At 35.7% G+C, this 23,563-nt stretch overlaps 1 protein-coding gene across 13 annotated transcripts in view; it reads left to right on the forward strand.

Moving 5' to 3' along the window:
* The window catches only part of PDS5B (PDS5 cohesin associated factor B), a 189,614-nt gene that overhangs the window by 54,799 nt on the left and 111,252 nt on the right, over nucleotides 1-23,563 (forward strand). For all 13 annotated transcript variants that reach the window (XM_055244893.2, XM_055244895.2, XM_055244899.2 and 10 more), the window contains 5 exons: nucleotides 9,324-9,450; nucleotides 12,473-12,676; nucleotides 18,904-18,990; nucleotides 19,097-19,194; nucleotides 19,815-19,941. In XM_055244893.2, the coding sequence (XP_055100868.1) occupies nucleotides 9,343-9,450; nucleotides 12,473-12,676; nucleotides 18,904-18,990; nucleotides 19,097-19,194; nucleotides 19,815-19,941 (624 nt within the window). In that variant the 5' untranslated portion in view covers nucleotides 9,324-9,342. The remainder of the gene's footprint in view (nucleotides 1-9,323; nucleotides 9,451-12,472; nucleotides 12,677-18,903; nucleotides 18,991-19,096; nucleotides 19,195-19,814; nucleotides 19,942-23,563) is intronic.

A 23,563-nucleotide genomic window follows, 5' to 3' on the forward strand; every position in this document is an offset into this window, starting at 1 on the left:
TTGCCCTTTTACAAATAAGCATTAACAAAAATATGTATTCAAAGAAAGGGTCCAGTTTCTAAAGTGTTTAGAAGTATTTAGAATACTTCCTAAAGTATTCACTGTCACTCTGTTTTACCAGAACAAATAAGGAATAACATAAATACACTGATTTTGAATTAATAAAGATTAATTCAAGCTGCATGGTAGATTAGTCAAAAATTGTATGTTGAAAAAAGCATCTTTTTGTTTAAACAGTTGGAAAATATGTAAACAGGGCTTTCAAGTTATATGCTTAGGGGAGAATAGCATAATTTACTTAGCCTTTTTTCTCTTAGGAAAAACTCCCATTAGATTTTTGGTTGTCCCTCAACAAGAGTAAGCCTAACTTCTTACACTGTTCAAGTATTGTTTACTAAAGAGTTGTCTTTATGGAGGGCACCATCTGCTGGTTGTAAGAGGTAGCAGTTGTGGCGAAGACTGCCTTCTGCAGTTGTATCAGACTCTTCACAAAATCTTATGTTTTCCTTTGAATTCCACCTCAAACCTGGAGTGAAATCCCAGAAGGAAAAACAGCTTTAAATTAACATGGCCCAGTACGGATTCTAGTAGTGGTTTGATTTGATTTCTGTGACTGAATTTTTAAGAGACATCAACTTGAAACTGGCAGATGCCAGTCTTTATTTGTTGATTTGGATGCCTAAATCAACTAAAAAATAGGATTGCTTATTGTTATGACTGCTCTTGCTCTTTAGTCAGTACTTTGTTTTCCTTTTCTATTCAGTGAAAATATCTTACATATTTTTTACTACAGTCTCTTGTTTAGTTACATCTATGAACATTTGTTTATGTCTGATAATATTAAAGAATGACTATTTCATTGATTTTTCTTGTACTCAGTGTGATTAAAAGATTCTCATGTATTTCCTTTAACGATCATTTTATTTGAACTTTAAAAAAATCTTTCATATTAGAATCTTTTCTTTTTTTTTGAGAAGGAATCTTGCTGTCTCACCCAGGCTGGAGTGCAATGGCACGATCTCAGCTCACTGCAACCTCCACCTCCCAGGTTCAAGTGATTCTCCGGCCTCAGCCTCCCGAGTAGTTGAGACTACAGGCATGAGCCACCATGCCCAGCTAATATTTGTATATTTAGTAGAGACGGGGTTTCGCCATGTTGTCCTGGCTGGTCTCAAACCCCTGACCTCAGGTGATCTGCCCCCTTTGGCCTCCCAAAGTGCTGGGATTACAGGTGTGAGCCATTGTGCGTGGCCTAGTATTAGAATATTTTCTTATGCTTACTGTTCATACTGAACATAAAAATGTAAATATAATATGCATATGATAATTTTTGAACTGAATTGTTTTCTGAAAATGCTTGTTTCAAATAACCCTTTGAAAGAAGGGAAATTCTAGGTTATAGTTTTACTATAAATTGGTGGTAAATTTAAAGTTTTTATTTTTTAAATGGAGAAATTGATAAATCAGCACATTGTTGGCCAGGTGCGGTGGCTCACGCCTGTTATCCCAGCACTTTGAGAGGCCGAGGCAGGCAGATCACGAGGTCAGGAGATCGAGACCATCCTGGCTAACACAATGAAACCTCATCTCTACTAAAAAAAATACAAACAATTAGCCAGGCGTGGGGGCGAGCTCCTGTAATCCCAGCTACTCGGGAGGCTGAGGCAGGAGAATGGCGTGAACCTGGGAGGCAGAGCTTGCAGTGAGCCGAGATCGCGCCACTGTACTCCAGCCTGGGTGACAGAGTGAGACTCCGTCTCAAAAAAACAAAAAAACCCACATTTCTCTGTAATATACTACAGTTTATAAAATAGAGTCTGATACAGGCCAGTTTTATATGACTATTTTCTAAGTGCAGTTATTTTTCATTTTTTGTTTGCTCTACCTTAATGGTGAATAGTTGAGATTCCCCAAAGATGAAAGGAACTATTATATGTCAAATCATTTATTTGACATTCTGTTTAAGGAGCAGGTCTGTATCAATACCTGTTTTTCATTGACTTAATGATACCCTCTTCTTCTGCATTGCTCCTTTTCTGCTTCCTCTTTTTTCTTTTCACCTTTTTCTTATCTTGTAATTTGGTATTCATTCCCATCATTCTCTGGACACTTTTCTCTCAAATATCCTGTCAAGTTCAAGGGAGTATTTGCTGAGGTCATTTTGTATGTTTTCACTGAGGGTAATCATCACTATATATCACCCCTCCATCTTCAAACTTTTTTGCCTAGGTTTTTGTAATATCACTGTATATCACCCCTTCATCTTCAAACATTTTTTCCCTAGATTTTTGTAACAATTACTCTCATTTTTCTAAAGCCATTTTCTTGACTTTCTTCTGTTTTCCTTCTTTATCTCCCCTGTGGGCTCCCACCACCCCAATCACTATAGGTATTTCATTAAGGTTTAGTGTTGGTATCTCATCTCACCCTACTCATTTTCTTTACTCATCTTGTAAACCCATAAAGCACGAACAATAAATTGTTCTAAAAATATTTTCTCATTTTACACTTTTTTTCTAGAACTTTAGATGTATAATCTACAGTTGCCTTCTGGAGCAAACTTTATTTTTCCCAAGACTTAATCTCTCTCTGGGTTTTCCCCCATCTCCATTACAACGAGGGCAGAGCTCTTTCTTGTACATTTGCTCATCGTTGCATTCCTAGTACTTAGTATATTGCACGAAGCAAATTCTCTAAGTATTTAAATAAATGGCTTTCTAGGAACAAAGGTTTTGAATCTTATAATCATCTTCTGCTTCTCTGGTATAATCATTCATAAGTCTTTCAATCAGTTTTCTTGTTTTGTAGTCATTGCCTACAGTCAGTTCCTCATTACTTCTTTCTTGGAATTTTGCAGTAGTTTTCTAACTTGTTTTAATTTCTCCTATGTCTAGCTCTACTTTTTGCTGTAACCGTAATTTCTTCGAATAGTTCTGGTCATTCATTCATTCATTATTTCCTGAGTGCCTCCTACTGATAGTAGCTATTATATACGATAGATGCTAGCAGATAGATGCTAGCATAAATGTTATATGCTACTTTTCTTAAGGAGCTTACAGTGTAGTGGGAGAGACAAAGATAGAAATAAGTACAATAGATACAATGTGATACATGCTAATTGTAGTAGGTTCAAAGTGTGACTAGCTGTAGGGGAGGAGCCTAGCTCTGCCTGGTTGAGGTCAGAAAAAGTTGAAATGAGACTTTAAGGTCTATAGAGTTTGCTTAGTAGACAAGGGCCAGTATGTTTTACTCGGAGGAAAAACAACCTGTGTATATTCACAGAGATGTTTCAAACCTCTCCTTATAATGCTGTTTATAAGACTGAAGTGCAAATTGAGTAACCTCCCTCTTTGTTGTCTCTTCTTTTTCCTGTCTTAGCTCCTTTTTCTTCCTTCCACCTTTTCCTTCAGTCACACTTCTGGTCCAGTAACTGAAATTTGCTCTCTCAGATTTATTCAGAATTTTTTTTCTGTCTTTTTATTCTCTGTATTATTACCACTTTACCCCTGTCCACTTACAGAAGTGGTTTTTCTTTCAGTCTTATTTTTTCCAAGCTTGTTGTTTATTTCTGTTAGGATAATTTCAGAATCAACTGTGATTCACTTATTTAGGGGAATGTCTGTTTCTCTTCATGGATTTTGAGACCCATTTTACGTGTTTTGCTCTGTAGTTTCTGCTGTTGTGTTCTGTATATGAGGTGCTTGATAAATTTTTGATTACATGGATGAGTATATTTTACAAGGTCACTCTGTCTACATTGTGTAGCTGTGGTCTGTGGCCATATTCATGTGTTTGTTTTTATGAATCATGAACAACTTTTGTCTCTGAAATAAGGCAGAGAGACTTTCTTCCACTCCAGACTCAGTGGAAGAGAAGCCTATCACATTTATCAATCTTTCCCTGGAGCGCTTTGTCCCAGGCATTGGCTGAGTACCTTCTTTGGTTGAAGGAATGTAACTATGAACTTGGTTCTTGCCAGTGTTTTTCCTAACCTGAAGTCATGCAGCTATTCTCTTGTATCATATTCTAAAAGCTTTTAACACTTTGCCTGTATATTTAGGTTGTTACTGTACCTCGAATTCATTTTGTATATGGTGTGAAATATAGGTACAGTGTCCTTTTTAAAAAACATAGATATGAAAGTGTCTTCAGAACTTTTTATTGTATTCTCTCTGTTCTTTCCTGTTATCTCTACCACTTTTTTTCATATACAGTTGCGTACCACACAACTTTTCTGTCAGTGACGGACTGCATATATGATGGTGGTTCCATAAGCTTATAATACTGTATTTGTACTGTACCTTTTCTGTGTTTAGGTACATTTAGATACACAGATACTTACCATTGTGTTACGGTTGCTTACAGTATTCAGTACAGTAACATGCTGTACAGGTTTGTAGCCTAGAAGCAATAAGCTATACCATATAGCCTAGGTATGTAGTAATCTGTTCCATTTAGGTTTGTGTAAGTACACTGTATGATGTTTGCACAACAGTAAAATTCCCCAACAACGTATTTATTAGAATGTATCCCATCATTAAGTGATGTATGACTAATCACAGGAGGAACACGGATTTTTGGATGCTAATCTTGTATCCTGCAACCTTGATGAACTAGTAGTTTATTTTTTGTAGATTCCTTTGGCATCTTCTGTGTAGATAATGATGTTGTCTGGATGTAGGGACAGTTTCTTTTCCAATATGTATGCTTTTTATTTTCTGTTTCTTTGTGTGCTGCCTAGGGCTTCTAGTATTATGTTGAATAAAAGTGCTGGGAGTAGACATGCTTTCTTTGTTTCTGATCTTAAAGGGGAAGCATTTAGTCTTTTACCATTAAGTATTTGTGTTACCTGTTGTTACCTGTTGGTGACTTATGCTTGTTATGGATGTCCCTGATTTATGGTGGTTCGACTTAGGACAGTTTTTTGACTTTATGATGGTGTGAAAGCAATACACATTTGGTATGCTTCTTGACATATGATAGAAATGCACTTTTGGCTTAACGATACTTTAAATTTACAATAGGTTTATTGGGACGTAACCTTATTGTAAGTTGAGGAACATCTCTATATTGATGTTTTTTACTTTTCATCCTTGCTAAACTCAGTCTTAATAATTCACATGTTTTATCTGTAAATCCTTTGGAAGTTTTTATGTACATAAACATATCATCTGTGAATAATGACTGGTTCATTTTAAATCCTTATACCCTTTATTTCTTTTTCTTTCCCTCCTTTGTTGATTAGCATCTTTATTGCAGTGTCAAATTAAAAAAAAAGTGACGGTAGTAGGTATGTTCCTGTAGTTCCTGAACACAAAGCTTTCAATGGATTGTCAATAAACATTATTTATGCTGTAGGGTGTTTATAGCATCCTACTTTTCTCAGATAAAGGAAACTTTCACCCAATTCTTAGTTTACTAAACTTGTTTCTTGTTTCGTTTTTGTTTTACAGTCATGAGTTGTTGAATTTACCAAATTTTTCTTAATTTATTGAGATTTGAAAAAATCTGTTTAGTATATAATTTAAATATGATTTTCTTTTTAAGCCTGTTGATGTGATGCATTTAACCTTGCCTTCCCGGGATAAACACTTACGAATATATTGCTGCATTTGGTTTCCTAATGTTTTGTTTAGGAGTTTTGCATTTATGATTAAGATTTGTCTGTGATTTATTTTCTCTGATTGTTCTTTTCTTTTTCAGATTTAGACTCTCTGTTGCCTAGGCTGGAGTGCAGTGGCACAATCATAGCTCACTGCATCCTTGAACTCCTGGGCTCAAGTGATCTTGTCACCTCAACTTGGCTAATTTTTTATTCATTTTAATTTTTTTGTAGGGGCAAGGTCTTGCTTTGTTGCCTCTACATGAGATTGTTCTCATTGGGTTTTGTTGTCAGAGTTATGCTAATTAGTTGCTTAAAACTAGTTGAGAAGGATTCGCTTGTTTTTCATTTCTTGGAACTATTTATATGACATGGGAAATATTTCTTCCTTTATTTGGCAGGACTCACTAGTAAAGCCATCTAGACTTGGATGTTTTTCCTTGTGGAAAGATCTGTTAATTATTGATTTTGTTTCTTAATCGTTTTTTTTTTTTCTTTCTTGAGTTAGTTTTGGTAATAAGATGTAGTTTCTCAGCTTTATCTACATTTTCAAATGTTACCAAATTTATAAGATTGGCCTATGATTTTTGACTTCGTTGATCCTATGCTTGTTTTCTTTTGATTCATTGATTATTAAGAAGTGCTTTAAAAAATTTAAATGTCTGGAGCTTTTCTTGTTATCTGTTTTGTTAAACTTTTTGTTGAAGTATAACATACATTCAGAAAAGTGCGAAACTTATGTCTTTAGCTCTATATGACTTCACACAAAGTGAAAATACTTGTGTAACTAGCATCTTAGAAGTATCTTTTCACCCCTTTCTCTGTTAACATTTGTCTCCCAAAACATCACTGTCCTGACTTTTACCATCATAGATTAGGTTTCTCTGTTTTTGAGCTTATAAATGTAATCATACTCTTATGTAGTGTTTTGTGTCTGGCTTCTTTCACTTTAGTGTGTGTGTGTGGGTCTGTGGGTGTGTGGTGTGTGTTGAGACGGGGTCCGCTGTGTCACTCAGGCCTGAGTGCAGTGGTGTGATCATGGCTTGCTGTGGCTTTGACTTCCTGGGCTTAAGCAGGACTTCCACCTCAGCTTCCCGGGTAGCTGGGACCACAGGTGCACACCACTATGCTTGGCTAATTTATTTTTATTTTTTGTAGAGATGAGGTCTCACTGTATTGCCCAGGCTGGTCTTCAACTCCTGGGCTCAAGTGATCCACCTGCCTTAGCCTTCCCAGATGCTGGGATTACAGATGTGAACCATCATGCCCATCCAGATGTTTGTAATGTTAATCCATATTATTGTGTGAGGCAATGATTTATTCACTCTCATGGCTGTTTTTTTTTTTTTTTTTTTTGCCCCCATTGTGTGACTATATTACAAGTTGCTATTCATTCTAGTGTTGATGGTCATTTGTGTTTTCTGTTTTGGCAACTGAATAGTATTGCTGTGAACGTTTTTTTATATGTCTTACGGTGGACAAACTATACGTTTCTATTGCGGAAATAAAATGCCACAGTGTGAATCTGGGGCCTATTTATCTTTTTTTTTTAACTTGATATTTAGCTTAACTGATTTTAGTGTTTGCATGACATAATTTTCCATCCTTTTACTTTCAACATGTATCCACATTTTTCATTGTCTTTTAAGGTGTTTATGTTGAAATTTAAAAATCTTTTAACCTGATTGTGTATATACATACACATATAGTACTTAGTATGTGCTAAGCAATGTTGTAGGTACTTTGTAGGTACTTTATATAGAAATACTTAACACCTCTTAGTTTTCATTTGGCTAATTTGCCCTTGTTTTACTCTGCACTTAAAAATTATACTCCTTGGTTGTAAACTTTAGATTTGCAATTATATTCTTTCTCCACTTTGAAGATAACATTTTGCTGTCTTCTGGCTTACGTTGTTGCTGTTGAGAAGTCACCTGTTAGTTTAAATGCTGTTCCTTTTAAGGTACTGTGTGTGCTCTAAATTTTGTTTTCTGGAATTATTATTATTTTAAATTTAAATTCAATCCTGTTTGGCTTATTGAATTTGTAGGTTGGTATTTTATGATATTCTCTGTAGGTATTTGTCCTCTGCTTCAATCTAGTCCTTCTGGTACTCTCATGAATCCCATGAATGAATCTCTCATTCTTCTTCCTCTATAGCTTCCATGAATTGTAGGCTACATTTAGGCCTTTCTATCCTTATGTATTTCAGTTGTATGTTTCACTGTGTTGCACTCCGGATAATTTCTTCTGACCTTTCACTTCATTCTTTCTGTTTTGAGACAGGTGGAATGCAGTGGTGCAATCTCAGCTCACTGCAACCTCCACCTCCTGGGTTCAAGCAACTCCCCTACTGCAGCCTCCCTAGTAGCTGGGACTACAGGAGTGTGCCACCACATCTGGCTGATTTTTGTATTTTTTGTAGAGATGGGGTTTTGCTATGTTGCCCAGGCTGGTCTTAAACTTCGGAGCTCAAGTGATCTGCCTGCCTCGGCCTCCCAAAAGTGCTCGGATTACAGGCGTGAGCAATCCTACCTGGCCTTTAATGGTTTTTCATATCTGCCAATACATTGACCTGTTGAGTTGTCAATTTCAGTAATTGTACTTTTTTCATTTTTAGAAGTTCTATTTTAAAAAAATCTTCTAGTTTAGTCTTTATAATTTTTTTGTTTCCTGTAGATATTTTTGGAATTGTCTTATTTCTTTAAGATTATAGTGGTTTTACAGTCTTTGATAGACACAAAAATTGTGTCTGTCTTTGTTGTCTGGTGTTTCTGCTGGTTCTCCCTCATAGTTGCTTGGTTATTTTTGACTTGATACTGCTCATTGTTCTAGAAGCATCATAGTGGGGATTCTTTGATACTTAGGATGAAGGCACCCTTCTCTAGGCGGGACTTGGATTTAATTATGTTAGGTGCTTGGGGCTAATATTAACTGGGGGTCTCTGAGTTCATGTTTTGAGATTCTCTGGGCCACTTAGGTCATGTCAACCCCAGCAAGTGTGCAGGCCCATGGCCAAAACTAATTACCTGTTCCTTCCCTGTGTTCGTGTTGCCTTTCTCCGTTCAGCACCAAGGCAGCCTTCTCAGCAGTTCCCGGGGCGGGGGGGAGCTGGGGAAAAGAGGTGTTAATTTCTAGTTTGCCCTCTCCTTTGCAGGTATATCTTCTTTTGGTAGGGTGGTGGCCTACATTAATGTCAGGAGAGTTTCCTATTTGACTGTCTGCCTTGATATGTTCAGATTTACTTCTGTTCCCCTTGCCCTATAAGACCATCAAAACTGAATCCCACATTTGTCAGAAATGAAAAATGCTTTCAGAGTATAAGTAGCTATAATGTCCCAGTGTTCCCACTTACTTCCCTGGATTCCTATTTTTCTCTTAGGTTTTAGTTTGAGTACTTTGTGGTGCTTTTAAAAAGTATTTATTTTTTATTCTTTTTCTCCAGCTTACTACTGTTATTATTATTATTATTTTTAGTTGGAGGGTTAGGACAAATAACAAAGCTTGCCGCTGAGGAAATGAAAGTAAAAATAAGTTATGTTTTTCTAAAAATAATTTTGGGAAATGTTCAATAGAGTGATTTTCATTAAATGGTTAAGTAAATTACTGTAAATTAGGAGGTAGTTACAAATTTTGGTTGGTGGGGAAGGTTACCATTTATGTTTGTTAAGAATGTTTATATCTATTTTTTGGTTTGCATCTAATAGTTTTCTTGTTTTAGGGGTAGAAATATTTCTGTCATGGCTCATTCAAAGACTAGGACCAATGATGGAAAAATTACATATCCTCCTGGGGTCAAGGAAATCTCAGATAAAATATCTAAAGAGGAGATGGTGAGACGATTAAAGGTGAGTAAAATTATGTTCTTTTGGACATCTGTGTAGGGCAGAGGTCCCCTGTGGAAATCACATAGGGCTATAATATATCTTGTTAGGGTAACTTAAAAAAGCAAAGCAAAGCAGCAAATGGCATAGAAAAGATCTAAGGGAGTAGAGTATATAAGAAACAGTGGGGATTATTTGGCTATGATTAATGGGACAGCAATTAGAAAGGTGAAGCTTAGATTTTCTAGGATCTCCTATACTTGGGTATAAAGAATGAGTCTACAATACTCATATTTCTTATTGTCTATACAAAGTTGTCTCCTTTCTCCTATATAGTTTCTAAAGACAGCCACTTTAAGGGAGTTTTAAGTCTTTATACTGAGTAATTAGGCTGTGTACTACTTTCTTGTAAGTTATTTTCGAAGTAGGTCAAAGGGCTTCACTTTAAGCTTCTCCCTCTGCTTCTGACATGTAGTAATGAATCAAGATTGCTGGTGAACTTCTATGGATGAGGCTAGGGCCTCTTCATATGTGTTTGAATAATATTTTCACTTTTTCCTTTAGGGTGGTGATGATCTCTGTAATTGTTAAAATGGATAAAGAAGCATAGTGTCCAAGGAGAATGTTAAGCTGGTCTATCAGTTAGTTTAGATGGTCTTTATTTTTGAGCATTTCCAATCGAGGTTGTATCTACCTAGATATTTATGTTGCTTGATATATTATTATTTACCTAGATGTCAGGACTGAAAAACGTTCCCAAATTAATCATTGAAGATCCAGGGGCTTAAAAACAAATACTCTTCTTTATTGTTACATGGTGTATATAATTTTTATAAAGAGAAAAAGATGCTAATACGATCATAAATTTCACATAAAGTCAATATTGTACATATATATATTTATACTTAAAGTATTAGAATGTCAGATATCAGATGTTTATTCAAAGGAAAATCATCTTTGAGCAGATTAAATTTACTAATAGGTGGATATTTTATCTAGTTGGAAACTGGTGTGTATTTTATTAAGAATAGTCAAGCTATATGCAGTGAGCCGAGATTGCGCCACTGCACTCCAGCCTGGGCGACAGAGCGAGACTCCGTCTCAAAAAAAAAAAAAAAAAAAAAAAAAGAATAGTCAAGCTATAAATCCCTTCTATATATGACATGCTTCATTTTCTGTGTATTTACCTTCTCTTGACCTATTGCATTTTTAGAGAAACTAATACGTTTATTACCTTATATTTGTTTATACTAAGAATAAGTGAGCATTCCTGTTATTTGTTGAGAAACTAATCTTGAACTCAGAGCCTACACTTAAAACTGATTAGCATTAGTGTCTTTTAGAGATGTTATTTTCTCAGATTTCTTTTCTAATTTGGAGGACTCATGAGTTATTAATGAGTTTTATAACAGCATTTGAGTTGTAGACAGTAGTGAGGAATTCCCATTTTCTGGACCTTGAACAAACTTTGTGGTTATTGTTGGTGGAATGATTGCCTCAGTACTCATATTTAATGTTTGTAATATGCTTTCATTATTTTGTAGACATTTATGTCTAGCAGTAATCCAGTTATACTTTTTTCTCATTTATTTTCCTGATTTATGCTTCCTATTTTTAGCATCCTCCTTCTTAGAAAAATATGAAAAAATTATGTAGGATGATATGTACAAATACTCATGTAAGTTTTATACATTATAACCATTTGTTAATGTGCAAGCTGACACTTTATAAAATTTTTTTCCTGTAACATTTTATTCAAAATTTGCTTAATCTCTTATCTTTTGTTAAGAGATCTACAGAAATAAATAGTTCCATGCATGCAGTTCTTTTTTACCCTTTGTGGTTTTTCCTAAACATATAGGCAATCAAAGCATAAATCTTAAAAGTAATAAAAAAGTTAAAAGACCCAGACATCATACCCTTAATCTAAATGTAGTGCCAGGTTGGAAGGATTAGTCTACTGTTGCTTCTGGTATCTGGCATAATAGAACTGAGAGGTTGCTCTGTGAGGAACAGTGTTTTCCACAGCTGCTCCGAGAATTCAGTAGAAATCGAGCCATTTGTTACTCAGAAGTCTAGCTGGATGGCAAGTGGAAATCGTTGCAGCATAAAGGACCAAGACATTTAACATTGATACTTTGTGGCCAGCCCCACTTGTTGTCTAGTATTTGCAGCACCACCTAGTGGATGCTGGATGGTCACCTTTCCATTGGAGTTGTATTTAAATGTCAGTTCCTGTCAAGTTAGGCAATTTTGTTTCATCTGAAGTAGGAATAGTGCAGACTGAGATCATCATTGTAATTACTAATATTGAAATCAGAGAAAGCTCTTCTCAGAATTAATGGTATACCATTCTATTTTCTATTCACCTTTTATAGAAATATTTTTGAAAAAAGAACCATTTCTTTTAGCTTCCTTTGGCTTAACTCACATGTGCAACTGAATTAATGAATTATCCACATCATATTCTCTTTTACTGCCACACAAGAAATATTTTGTTGGATGCTGTGGTAGATACTTCATAGTAGCTTTTCAGTGTTGAGGGATGCATCTTTGACATCCTTTCTTAAATAAAACCATGTGACTGGAGTGGTTTAATGGCTTAAATGGAAAATTGTCATCTTAGGGTTTTCTTTAGGCATATACTTTTTCTTCTCATGAAAGGATTAGAAATATTATTTTTAAAAAAGATGGTATTGTTAAGGACATACTTCTTTTAGTCCAGTTGTACAAGTGAGACCAGAAGTTTCCACAAATATTCTATTGGAATTCTTCCAATAATGACTACTACATAAGGGCAATTTAAACTTTAAAAATCTGGTTAGCAGATATTTTGGGTAAATGAAAAAATATTTTAGTAAGTCTTTTAAATAAAAGTTTACTTTGTAGTTTTAGAAGGATTGTGTTCTCTCAAATAGAGACTTTCTGCAGAAAAATGAAAGTATATTCATTTGAAGTTAACCTTAGCAATTAATATGACCTTTATTTCACATGACTGTAGTTTTACATGGAGCATTTCATTATTTGATTTTTTATTTTTGTATAGATGGTTGTGAAAACTTTTATGGATATGGACCAGGACTCTGAAGAAGAAAAGGAGCTTTATTTAAACCTAGCTTTACATCTTGCTTCAGATTTTTTTCTCAAGCATCCTGATAAAGATGTTCGCTTACTGGTAGCCTGCTGCCTTGCTGATATTTTCAGGATTTATGCTCCTGAAGCTCCTTACACATCCCCTGATAAACTAAAGGCAAGTACTGATTTAAATAACTCCAAGATTGACTGATACTTTGATTTATCTTTCTAACTAAAATAACAGTTAAGGTATTTAGATGATTTCCTTGGATTCTTTGACATTAGCTACAGTAATCTTTTGCTAAACTTAATGTTTTTTTTTTTAGAACTTATTTTTGAAAAACTTTCTGGTCTTGAGGTTAAGAAGTAGATTCATACAGTGTATAATTTTTTTTATATTATGTCATCATTAGCTCTGTTTCTTTCATTATAATTTTGGGGGCAATTGCTTTTCACTTTTGAAAATCCATATTGAAGACCATGGCCATTATTTAAAACACAGTACCTAGTATAAACATGAGTTTATAATATATAATCCTAATTTATTTAACGGAAGGTGTGATATAAATTGTTATGAAGAAAATACAGGCCAGGCGCAGTGGCTCAGGCCTGTAATCCCAGCACTTTGGGAGGCCGAGGCAGGACGATTACTTGAGTTCATGAGTTTGAGACCAGCTTGGGCAACATAGCAAGGCGTTGTCTCTACTTAAAAAAAAAAAATTTAGCCTTGTGTGGTGCCATGTACCTGTAATCCCGTAACTATTTGGGAGGCTGAGGTGGGAGGAGTGCTTGAGCCCCCGGGGGGTGGAGGTTGCAGTGAGCCAAAATGGCACCACTGCATTCCAGCCTGGGCTGAGTGAGACCATCTCTATTAAAAAAAAAAAAAGAAAAAAGAGATTCAGTGAACAAAATTTTAATGGAAAGGTACAAAAGACATGTGGTACTTGGTTACAGTATCTTTAAAAGATGAGAAGGGGAATAGCACGAATGATCTTTTTAGGAAAATGCTGGTGGAAAGCATGAAGTAATTAGAGTTGTGCAAAAGATACTGAATATTTATAAGGCAGATCAGGTAGGAATTAAAAACAGCAACAGTAAAAGATAATTGTGGAGGCCGGGTGCGGTGGCTCACACCTGTGCACTTTGGGAGGCTGAGGTGGGCGGATCACCTGAGTTCAGGAGTTCGAAACCAGCCTGGCCAACATGATGAAACCTGATCTCTACTCAAAATACAAAAATTAGCCGGCTGTGGTGGCACATGACTGTAACCCCAGCTACTGTGGAGGCTGAGACAGGAGAATCACTTGAACCTGGGAGGTGGAGGATGGAGTGAGATTGTGCCACTGCACTCCAGCCTGGCCAGCACAGCAAGAGTCTCAGAAAACAATAAAAGATAATTGTGGAAACTGTGGGTTAGAGAATGAGTCCATAGAAAGATTAATCCACAGTGTGAAAAAATGGCAGACAATTTATGTTTATTTCACTTAATAAGTCTTGCTGTTACTTATGTGTCAGGAACTGGATTTACAGTGGTGAAAAAAACCCAGGCATGGTTCTTGGACTCATGGAGTTCTTGATAACTGAAGTGAGGAACGTGCTCATTTGATTAAGTCTACCAAAATTCAAGTAGAGGATGTGCAACCTGTTTTGGGCATGCTTGTTTTAAATTTTGATTGGTGAAAGAATCTTAGGATGAGGGAGGTAGAGGGCAATATTTGTCATTTAAAGGTGGAATTGAATTGTAAGATTTGAGAATGGTCGGAGACTTAAAGAAAGTAGATAACATGAGCTGTTCCATGTAGTTGTATACCGAGGTACTATCTTGATTCCTAAATGTGAATTTCTCATTTGGAGATACTTAATCGGTTTAAGGAATGATTCCATTTGTTTGACGGTGGCTGTGGCTCTCCCGTACTAGATGTCTTGTTGACATTCTCATGACGAGGAAGTCTAACTTAAGACTGCTACCGTACAATTTATTTACCTCTCTTGGGGATCTTTCAGTTTGCATAATCAAGGACCTATTTCAGGGCTTTGGGGGTAACGAGAAATTCTCCCTAAAGAATAGCTGCATATCTGTTCTGTTTCTAACTGGACAATTTATGAGAAGACTGTAAAAGAGCTGAAATTAGGGTCTTTGTGCATTATTCCCTAGCTGAAAAATGTTAAGTATTTGGCTTTTCTGATGAATTTTTGAGTCTTATTCTAAATTATACCTCTTTTTTCTTTTTGGGGGATAGTACTTAAAAATTATTGACTTTGAGGGTGCTTTCTAAATATTTAAGAGATTTCACTTCGTCTTGATTAGCATCAAATTCCTATATCTGTATGTCTATATATTTTGTGTACAGTAGTGTTGTATACATATTAGAAAACTGTGATATTTGAGCCTTACCTTTCCACTTTCAGTTTGTTATTGTCATCAGCAAACCCCTTTTATATAGTTGGCTTCATGTTTAGGCAGTAATTGGTGAGCTTATAAGTGACTGTTGTCTTTCCATCGCCACATAGGGTCAATATGGCATGTGTACTCTTTCAACAATCCAGGAAGGGTTCATTCATAGAGAACATATTTTCCACAGTACTACTATCAAAGTAACTTTTTTTAAGTAACCTTTTTTAAAAAAAACTTTTATTTCAGGTTCAGGGGTACATTTGCAGGTTTGTTATGTAGGTAAATTGCATGTCATGAGGGTTTGGTGTACAGATTATTTTGTCACCCAGGTAAAAGCATGGTTCCCAATAGGTAGTTTTCCGATCCTCACCCTCCTCCCACCCTCCACCATCAAGAAGATGCTGGTGTCTGTTCTCTTCTTTGTGTTCACATGTACTCAGTGTTTAGCTCCTGGTGATAAGTGGGAACATGTGGTATTTGGTTTTCTCTTCCTGTGTTTGTTTGCTTAGGATAATGGCTTCCAGTGGCATCCATGTTGCTGCATAGGACATGATCTCATATTTTATGGCTGTATAATAGTCCATGGTGTATATGGAATATTTTCTTTATCCATTTTACTGTTGATTGGCATTTAGGTTGATTCCATGTCTTTGCTATTGTGAATAGTGCTGCTATGAACATATGCATACATGTGTCTTTATGGTAGAATGATTTATATTCTTTTGGGTATATACCCAATAATGGTATTGCTGGGTCAAATGGTAGTCCTGTTTTCAGTTCTTTGAGAAATTGCCAAACTGTTTTCCACAATGGCTGAACTAATTTATACTCCCACCAGCGATGTATCAGCACTTCCTTTTCTCTGCAACCTTGCCAGCATCTGTCATTTTTTTTTGACTTTTTAACAATAGCCATTCTGACTGGTATGAGATGATATCTCGTTGTGGTTTTGATTTGCATTTCTCTAATCAGTGATGTTGAGCATTTTTTCATACGCATGTTGGCCATACGTATGTCTTCTTTTGAAAAGTATCTCTTCATGTTCTTTGCCCAATATTTATTTTTTTTTTTTGAAAAGTATCTCTTCATGTTCTTTGCCCAATATTTATTTATTTATTTTTTTAGATGGAGTTTCGCAGTGTCGCCCAGGCTGGAGTGCAGTGGTGCGATCTTGGCTCACTGCAACCTCCATCTCTCAGGTTCAAGTGATTCTCCTCTCTCAGCCTCCCCAGTAGCTGGGATTACAGGTGCCCGTCACCACGCCTGGCTAATTTTTGTATTAGTAGAGTGGTTTTACCACGTTGACTGGGCTGGTCTTGAACTCCTGAGCTTGTGATCTGCCTGCCTTGGCCTCCCAAAGTACTGGGATTACAGGCATGAGCCACCACGCCTGGCCTGCCCTGCCCTCTTTTTAATGGGGTTGTTTTTTGCTTGTTAATTAAGTTCCTTATACCTTCTTGATATTAGACCTTTGTTCAATGTATGGTTTGCAAATATTTTCTCCCATTCTGTAGGTTGTCTCTTAACTCTGTTTTGCTGTACAGAAGCTTTTTAGTTTAATTTGGTCTCATTTGTCAATTTTTGTTTTTGTTGCAGTTGGTTTTGGCATCTTCATCATGAAATCTTTGCCAGGTGCTATGTCCAGAGTGGTATTTCCTAGGTTATCTTCCAGGGATTTTATAGTTTTAGGTTTTACACTTAAGTCTTTAATCCATCATGAGTTGATTTTTGTATATGGTTTGAGGAAAGGGTCCAGTTTCAGTCTTCTGCATATGACTAGCTAGTTATCCCAGCACCATTTATTGAATAAGGAGTCCTTTCCTCATTGCTTGTTTTTGTGCTTTTGTTGAAGATCAGATGGTTGTAGGTGTGCAGCATTATTTCTGGACTTTCTATTATGTTCCATTGTCTGTGTGTCTGTTTTTGTACCAGTACCATGCTGTTTTGGTTACTGTAGCCTTGTAGTGTTCTTCAAAGTTGGGTAATGTGATGTCTCCAGCTTTGTTTTTTTTTTTTTTTTTTTGCTTAGGTTTGCCTTGGCTGTTTGGGGTCCCTTTTGGTTCCATAGACATTTTAAGGTAGTTTTTTCTAATTTTGTGAAGAATGTTCTTGGTAGTTTGATAGGAATAGCATTTAATTCAGTAAATTGCTTTGGACAGCATGGCCTTTTTAGTAATGTTGATTCTTCCTATCCATGAACATGGAATGATTTTCCATTTGTTTGTGTTCTATGGTTTCTTTGAGCAGTGTTTTGTAATTTTTGTTGTGGAGGTCTTTTACCACCCTGGGTAGCTGTATTCCTAGGTATTTTATTCTTTTTGTGGCTGTCGTGAATGGAATTGTGTTTTGTGTTTTTTTTTTTTTTTTTAAAGACAGAGTCTGGCTCTGTCACCCAGGCTGGAGTGCAGTAGCACAATCTTGGCTCACTGCAGTCTTTGCCTCCTGGGTACAAGCAATTCTCCTGTCTCAATCTCCTGAGTAGCTGGGACTACAAGCACATGCCATCATGCCTGGCTAATTTTTGTATTTTTAGTAGAGATGGGATTTTGCCATGTTGGCCACGCTGGTCTTGAACTCCTGGGCTCAAGCCATCCACCTGCCTTGGCTTTCCAAAGTGCTGGGATTACAGGCTGAGCCACTGTGCCTGGCTGGTATTGTGTTCTTGATTTGGCTGTCAACTTCAACATATGTGGTCATCATTATGTGGTGAATCACATTTTAAAAATTTGCTGAAGATTGTTTTATGGCTTATTATGTGGTCAGTTTTAGAGTATGTGCCATGTGCAGATGAGAAGAATGTATATTCTGTTGTTTTGAATGGAGAGTTCTGTAGGTATCTGTTAGGCCCATTTGGTCAAATGCTGAGTTTAGGTCTGAATATCTTTGTTAGTTGTCTGCCCCAATAATCTAATTCTGTCAGTGGAGTGTTAAAGCCTCCCACTAGTATTGTGTCATTATCTATGTCTCTAAATAAGTCTCTAAGAACTTGCTTTATGAATCTGTGTGTTCCCTTGTTGGATGCATATATTTTTAGGATAGTTAGGTTTTCTTGTTGAATTGACCCTTTATCAATGTGTAATGCTCTTCTTTGTCATTGTTGGTTTAAAGCCTGTTTTGTCTGAAATTAGAATAGTAACCCCTGCTTTTTTCTGTTTTCTGTTTGCTTGGTAGATTTTTCTGCATCCCTTTACTTTGACCCTATCAGTGTTGTTGCATATGAAACAAGTCTCTTGTAGACAGCATACAGTTGGGCCTTGCTTCTTTAACCAACTGACCACACTGCACCTTTTAATTGAGGCAGTTAGTGTGTTTACATTCAAGGTTAATATTGGTATGTGCTGGTTTGGTCTTGTCATCATGTTGTTAGCTGGTTATTATGCAGACTTGATTGTGTGGTTGCTTTATACAAATGTAGATACAAATGCAGATATAGTAATAAGTCAAAAATATGAGATGGGAATAGATTTAGAAAGATGGGGAAAAGCAGGTAATTACAAAGATTGGTAGGAAGCTTGACATGTTGACTTCTAAGGGTCTAAGCTTCTCTGTGGTATCTATTGTATTGTCATTTGGCAATTAAAAAAATATTGTTTCCCAAACTGCTCTTGCTATTTAATTACCATATATTTTGCTGTTCCAGGAAACCTGATCAGCTCTCAGTCATTGCAACACTTTTTATTCTAAAAATAGCATAAATTTTAGCTGTCTCAGTTTTCAGGTTTATTTGTTTAACTTTTGCTATAAGATGAAGTTTTTTGACTTTAAGATTATGGCAAACGGTTTGCTGTTTTCCTGTGAAGGATAGTAAGATATTTAATGTAAGATATTTAATGTTGTTCATATAAAGGTGTACTTTTAAAAAATTTTAGCCAAATAAAATTTTTTTCTGGTTCTTTATAGTTTATTATGGTATGTGAACATGAGTGCTGAATAAACTCTAGGAGTTTCATGGATATTTTCATTTAGCGTTCATAATCTAAATGGCACTTTGTCTTTTTTTATTTAAGGATATATTTATGTTTATAACAAGACAGTTGAAGGGGCTAGAGGATACAAAGAGCCCACAATTCAATAGGTATTTTTATTTACTTGAGGTAAGCAATATCTTGTATCTTGATGACATTTTAAACTGATTTTTTTGTTTGTATATTTTTAATAATCAAAATGCTTAACTTTCACTTTTCTATGTCTTATTTTTAGAACATTGCTTGGGTCAAGTCATATAACATATGCTTTGAGTTAGAAGATAGCAATGAAATTTTCACCCAGCTATACAGAACCTTATTTTCAGTTATAAAGTAAGTTTATTTTATTAAGTATATAACATTAAAAAAAAGTAACAAAGTTTGAACTTGCAGGTGAATCTGCATGAACTGTTACAGTGAATATTAGAAGGCTAAGAGATGTAACTTTTAACACAAATTTATTTTTATACAAGTTTCAAAAATGAATAGAGCTTAATTTTGTATTATATGTAATTATTGGTTAGAGGAGTGGCATAAAGCCAGTGTAAAATTTTTGGATTGTATTATTTGTCTATAAAACATACATACTAACTTCTTAATGCCTGTGGCTATTTGAGCTTTTTGTGTATTCTTTAAAATTATTTACTAGAATTAACTTCAGAGCAATTCGATTTTCTGAATTTAAGGCAGAACTGAAGTTGCTTTTGATGTAATTACTTTTGATTGTGAGACTGGTTAAAATTAGGGAAAAATCTAAGAAATGTAGTTTAAAAATATAATTTTTATGCTTTTGTATGATGTGGGAGAGAGGGAAGCTTTAAACGAATATACATAGAATTTTATTTAATATTTTAGTATTATTTTTGTAAAGCATAATGCTTGTCAGTATCATCTTAAGAGTAAATCCTGTATATCTCAGTTGTAATTGAAACAAAATCTGTTTTGAATTGCAGCAATGGCCACAATCAGAAAGTCCATATGCACATGGTAGACCTTATGAGCTCTATTATTTGTGAAGGTGATACAGTGTCTCAGGAGCTTTTGGATACAGTTTTAGTAAATCTGGTACCTGCTCATAAGGTGAGTAACAATGTATACTGTAATGTGTCTAATGCCCGTTAATATTAAGGCTTAAAATTTGTGCTTAGGTTCTAAATATGGTTTATCCTGCTTTAATCTTTTAGAGAATCTGTTTGTTTAGTTATATTAATACATATTTATTGTGATTAATGTGTAATAAAAAGATACACTTAATAACTAATAAGAAATTGTAGATTTCATGTAATAACATATTTGTTATAATTCAGTTGCATATAGAGTGTATTTCAGGGAGTGAGTTAGTAGTAGCTACTTAGATGCTATTACATAACTCACTTGTCAGAAGATGGAACCAAGTAGGGCCATAACTAAAAGACAGTGATAATGTAGATAGAGAGGACTGGTGAAATTTAAAGGGAAGTTTCTACTAAATGGGAGAGGAGTGATATGTTGGTGACAGTGTTTCTTGCCTGCGTGATGTTAAGATGTTATGTTTGTGTGTGTGTGTGTGTGTGTGTGTGTGTGTGTGTTTTGATTTTAGAAAATGACTGAATCTCCAGTTAGAAATACGGTTCTGTAATTTAGAAGGGGTTTGGGTTAAGGAGAGGAGGACAGGAATCACCAATGTAGTTATCTGTGCAAATATAAGACCTCTCTGGCAAGATAGAATCTCAGTGTAGAGCTATGCAGGATTGACACAAATAATGGTTCAGTTAAAATGATCTCATAATTCAAACATTCCAAACTCTTCAAGAAAACAGTCTCTGAATCCTGAAACTTAGCAGACACTACAAATAGCAAGATTAGAGTTCAAAAATTCAGATAATATATTTATTAAATAAAATCTACAGGTCCTGGTGTGCTGTGGGTTCCTAGTCAGCTGCCATCTTGCTCCTCTTCCCACCCCTCACTCCTTCCTGCTGAACCTTCTGAATGCAGCCCACCATGTCCTGATTCTACCCAGACCAGCCTCACTTCTGCCTCTGGTGACCACAAGAGAGAAGGGGGAAGCTGGCAAGTAGACCTGCAGAGGCTTGTCCCATTGTCTCCTACACCTTGGTGCCCACATCTAGTTATAATCCCCGTTAATCCATTTTATTAAATGAGCTGTAAAAATCAGCCTGGGGCCCAGCTACTGACTTCCGCTGGGCAAATGAACACCTGGCCTGATGACACAAGCTCTGCTGCCTGTGTGCTCAGGTGAGAAGGCAGAGGTCATGAATCCAGCCACAGAATGCCCTAGGGAGGAAGGCTGAATTCCCAGGGGGAGACCTGCTAAGCCTTTCAAATGGGCTGTGCCTGACTGGACTCTCAGCCTAGCTCTCTGGAACCCTCATCCACTTGTCAACTGTGTTAGACAAACCCTCCTAGACACAAATCGAGTATCTAGCTTGGCTTTCTGCACTGAGCAGCTGACTACCAGAGGCATCTGAGGCCTCCATCCATCCATTGTCATGGAGAAGACTTTGTTGGGGAAAATAAACCCACCCTTCCTGATTAAACATTTTCTCCTTGGCCTTGTTGTGGGGAGAGGACCTGTAGGTACTTCTAGAAACTAGAATCATAGGATCTTGCAAACTTCCTAAGTATGGAAGCTGGAATCTTTCCACCAAGTACTTACAGATTCAATCTTTTGCTTAGTCCATTTAGCTTAGGGTGGAAATTTCTCAAGGCAATTACTGTTTTGCAGCCCTTTGCATAACTTGCATAGCTCCTTGTAGTTAAGTGAATGACACTGAATGAAATATTCTGACAGAATTTTTTTAAAAATTATAAATACTCTTGAAAGGATTAATGATAAAATGTTTAAGAGGTAAAAAACGTAATAACTGACATATTAAAGGAGAAAATTAGGAGAAAAACTCATTAGCAATGAAAAATGCTTGGGTGCAGTAGCTCATACCTGTAATCCCAGCAATTTGGTAGACCAAGGCGGGTGGATCACCTGAGGCCAGGAGTTCAAGACCAGCCTGGCCAACATGGTGAAACCCTGTCTCTACTAAAATTACAAAAATTAGCCAGGTGTGGCAGCATGTGCCTATAATCCCAGCTACTCAGGAGGCTGAGGCAGGAGAATTGCGTGAACCTGAGAGGTGGAGGTTACAGTGAGCTGAGATTGCATGACTGTACACTCAAGCCTGGGTGACAGAGTGAGACTCTGTCTCAAAAAAAAAAAAAAAGAAAGAAAGAAAGAAAAAAAAATGGCCACCAAAATATAAACCTTGATTGAATTATATGTAAAAGATAGAGAACTGGGATAGATATGAGGAAATTATACAGGCACAGTGAGATGAAACATGAAAGATAAGGTCTGACATATTTAATAGTGATTTCAGAATAACAAATGGAGAATTGAGAAGAGATGATATTCAAGTAGAAGTTAGCTTGAAATATTCCAGAATTGGTTAAAGCCATTAATTTATGGATTAGTGAGAAAAAGTACCATGACTAGAGTAAAAAAAAATAAATAAAAAGAGGAAATCCCTGTCCAGGCCCATCCTGAAATTGTGGAATACTGAAAGAGAAATCATATATAAAGCACCCAGAATGTAAAGGCATGGCCCTTACCAAGAAATGAAGGCTAAAGTGATTACTGACTTCTCATTTGCAGTGTTAGAGAATAAATGAATCTTATGTAAAATAGAGTGGTTTAATGGAATTAATAAGTGATATGATCCTGGGATGATCAGGAGTATTTGGAGCTATTAAATTTGAACTTTAAATGAACCATTTATGTTAAAATTTTAAGGATTATAATGGAAGAGTTACAGTAAATGTAAATGGCCTGTATTTACCATGTAAGACAGGTTCTCAGATTGGATTGAACATAATCTGGGTGATTATTTTTACTAAGAAATACAAATAAAACACATTCACAAAAGGTCGAATATAAAAGGATGGAAAAAGTACTTGCCAGGCAAATATAAACCAAAAGAAAACCAAGATATATATATTAGACATAGTAGTCTTTAATGGATAAAGAAGAGCTTTATATAATGAGAAAAGATTCAGTACTCGGAAGATATCTAAACTTGTATGCACACAGGCTCAAAATATATAAAGCACAAATTGAAAGAATTATGGACAGAAAGAAGCAAATTCACTATTTGTGTTCCATTTTAACGTGTTTTAGTGACTATAAATCAGGTAAACTGAGTTTATAAAAATATTGAGGATTTGAAACACAAAACTACTAATTTAATAACAAGCATAATTAACAGAAAGAAGCAAATTCACTATTTGTGTTCCATTTTACATGTATTTTAGTGATTATAAATCAGGTAAACTGAGTTTATAAAAATATTGAGGATTTGAAACGCATAACGACTAATAGCAAGCATATAATCCGACAAAACATTAAGTCATAATGGCAGTTAAAATATTTAGAAATGATAATTAAGTCATACATATTAAAACTTGCAGGATACACTTTAAGTGTAACTTTATGGCTAAATGTCCATTTCAAGGAGTAATAAAAACATGAGAATAAACAAATTATGCAAGGAAGAAAGTAGTGAAGAAATGAAATTAGTGAAGTAGAAAACACAGTGACATTCCATCAAAACCCTAAGTTAGTAATTTGAAAAATGTATTAAATAAGCAAATGCTTGGAAAGCTAGATCACAAAAAAGGAAATGGTGTCTATGTAGAGTTTTAGAATGAA

The sequence above is a fragment of the Symphalangus syndactylus genome, chromosome 15 (genome assembly GCF_028878055.3).
Source record: "Symphalangus syndactylus isolate Jambi chromosome 15, NHGRI_mSymSyn1-v2.1_pri, whole genome shotgun sequence".
NCBI lineage: Eukaryota > Metazoa > Chordata > Mammalia > Primates > Hylobatidae > Symphalangus > Symphalangus syndactylus.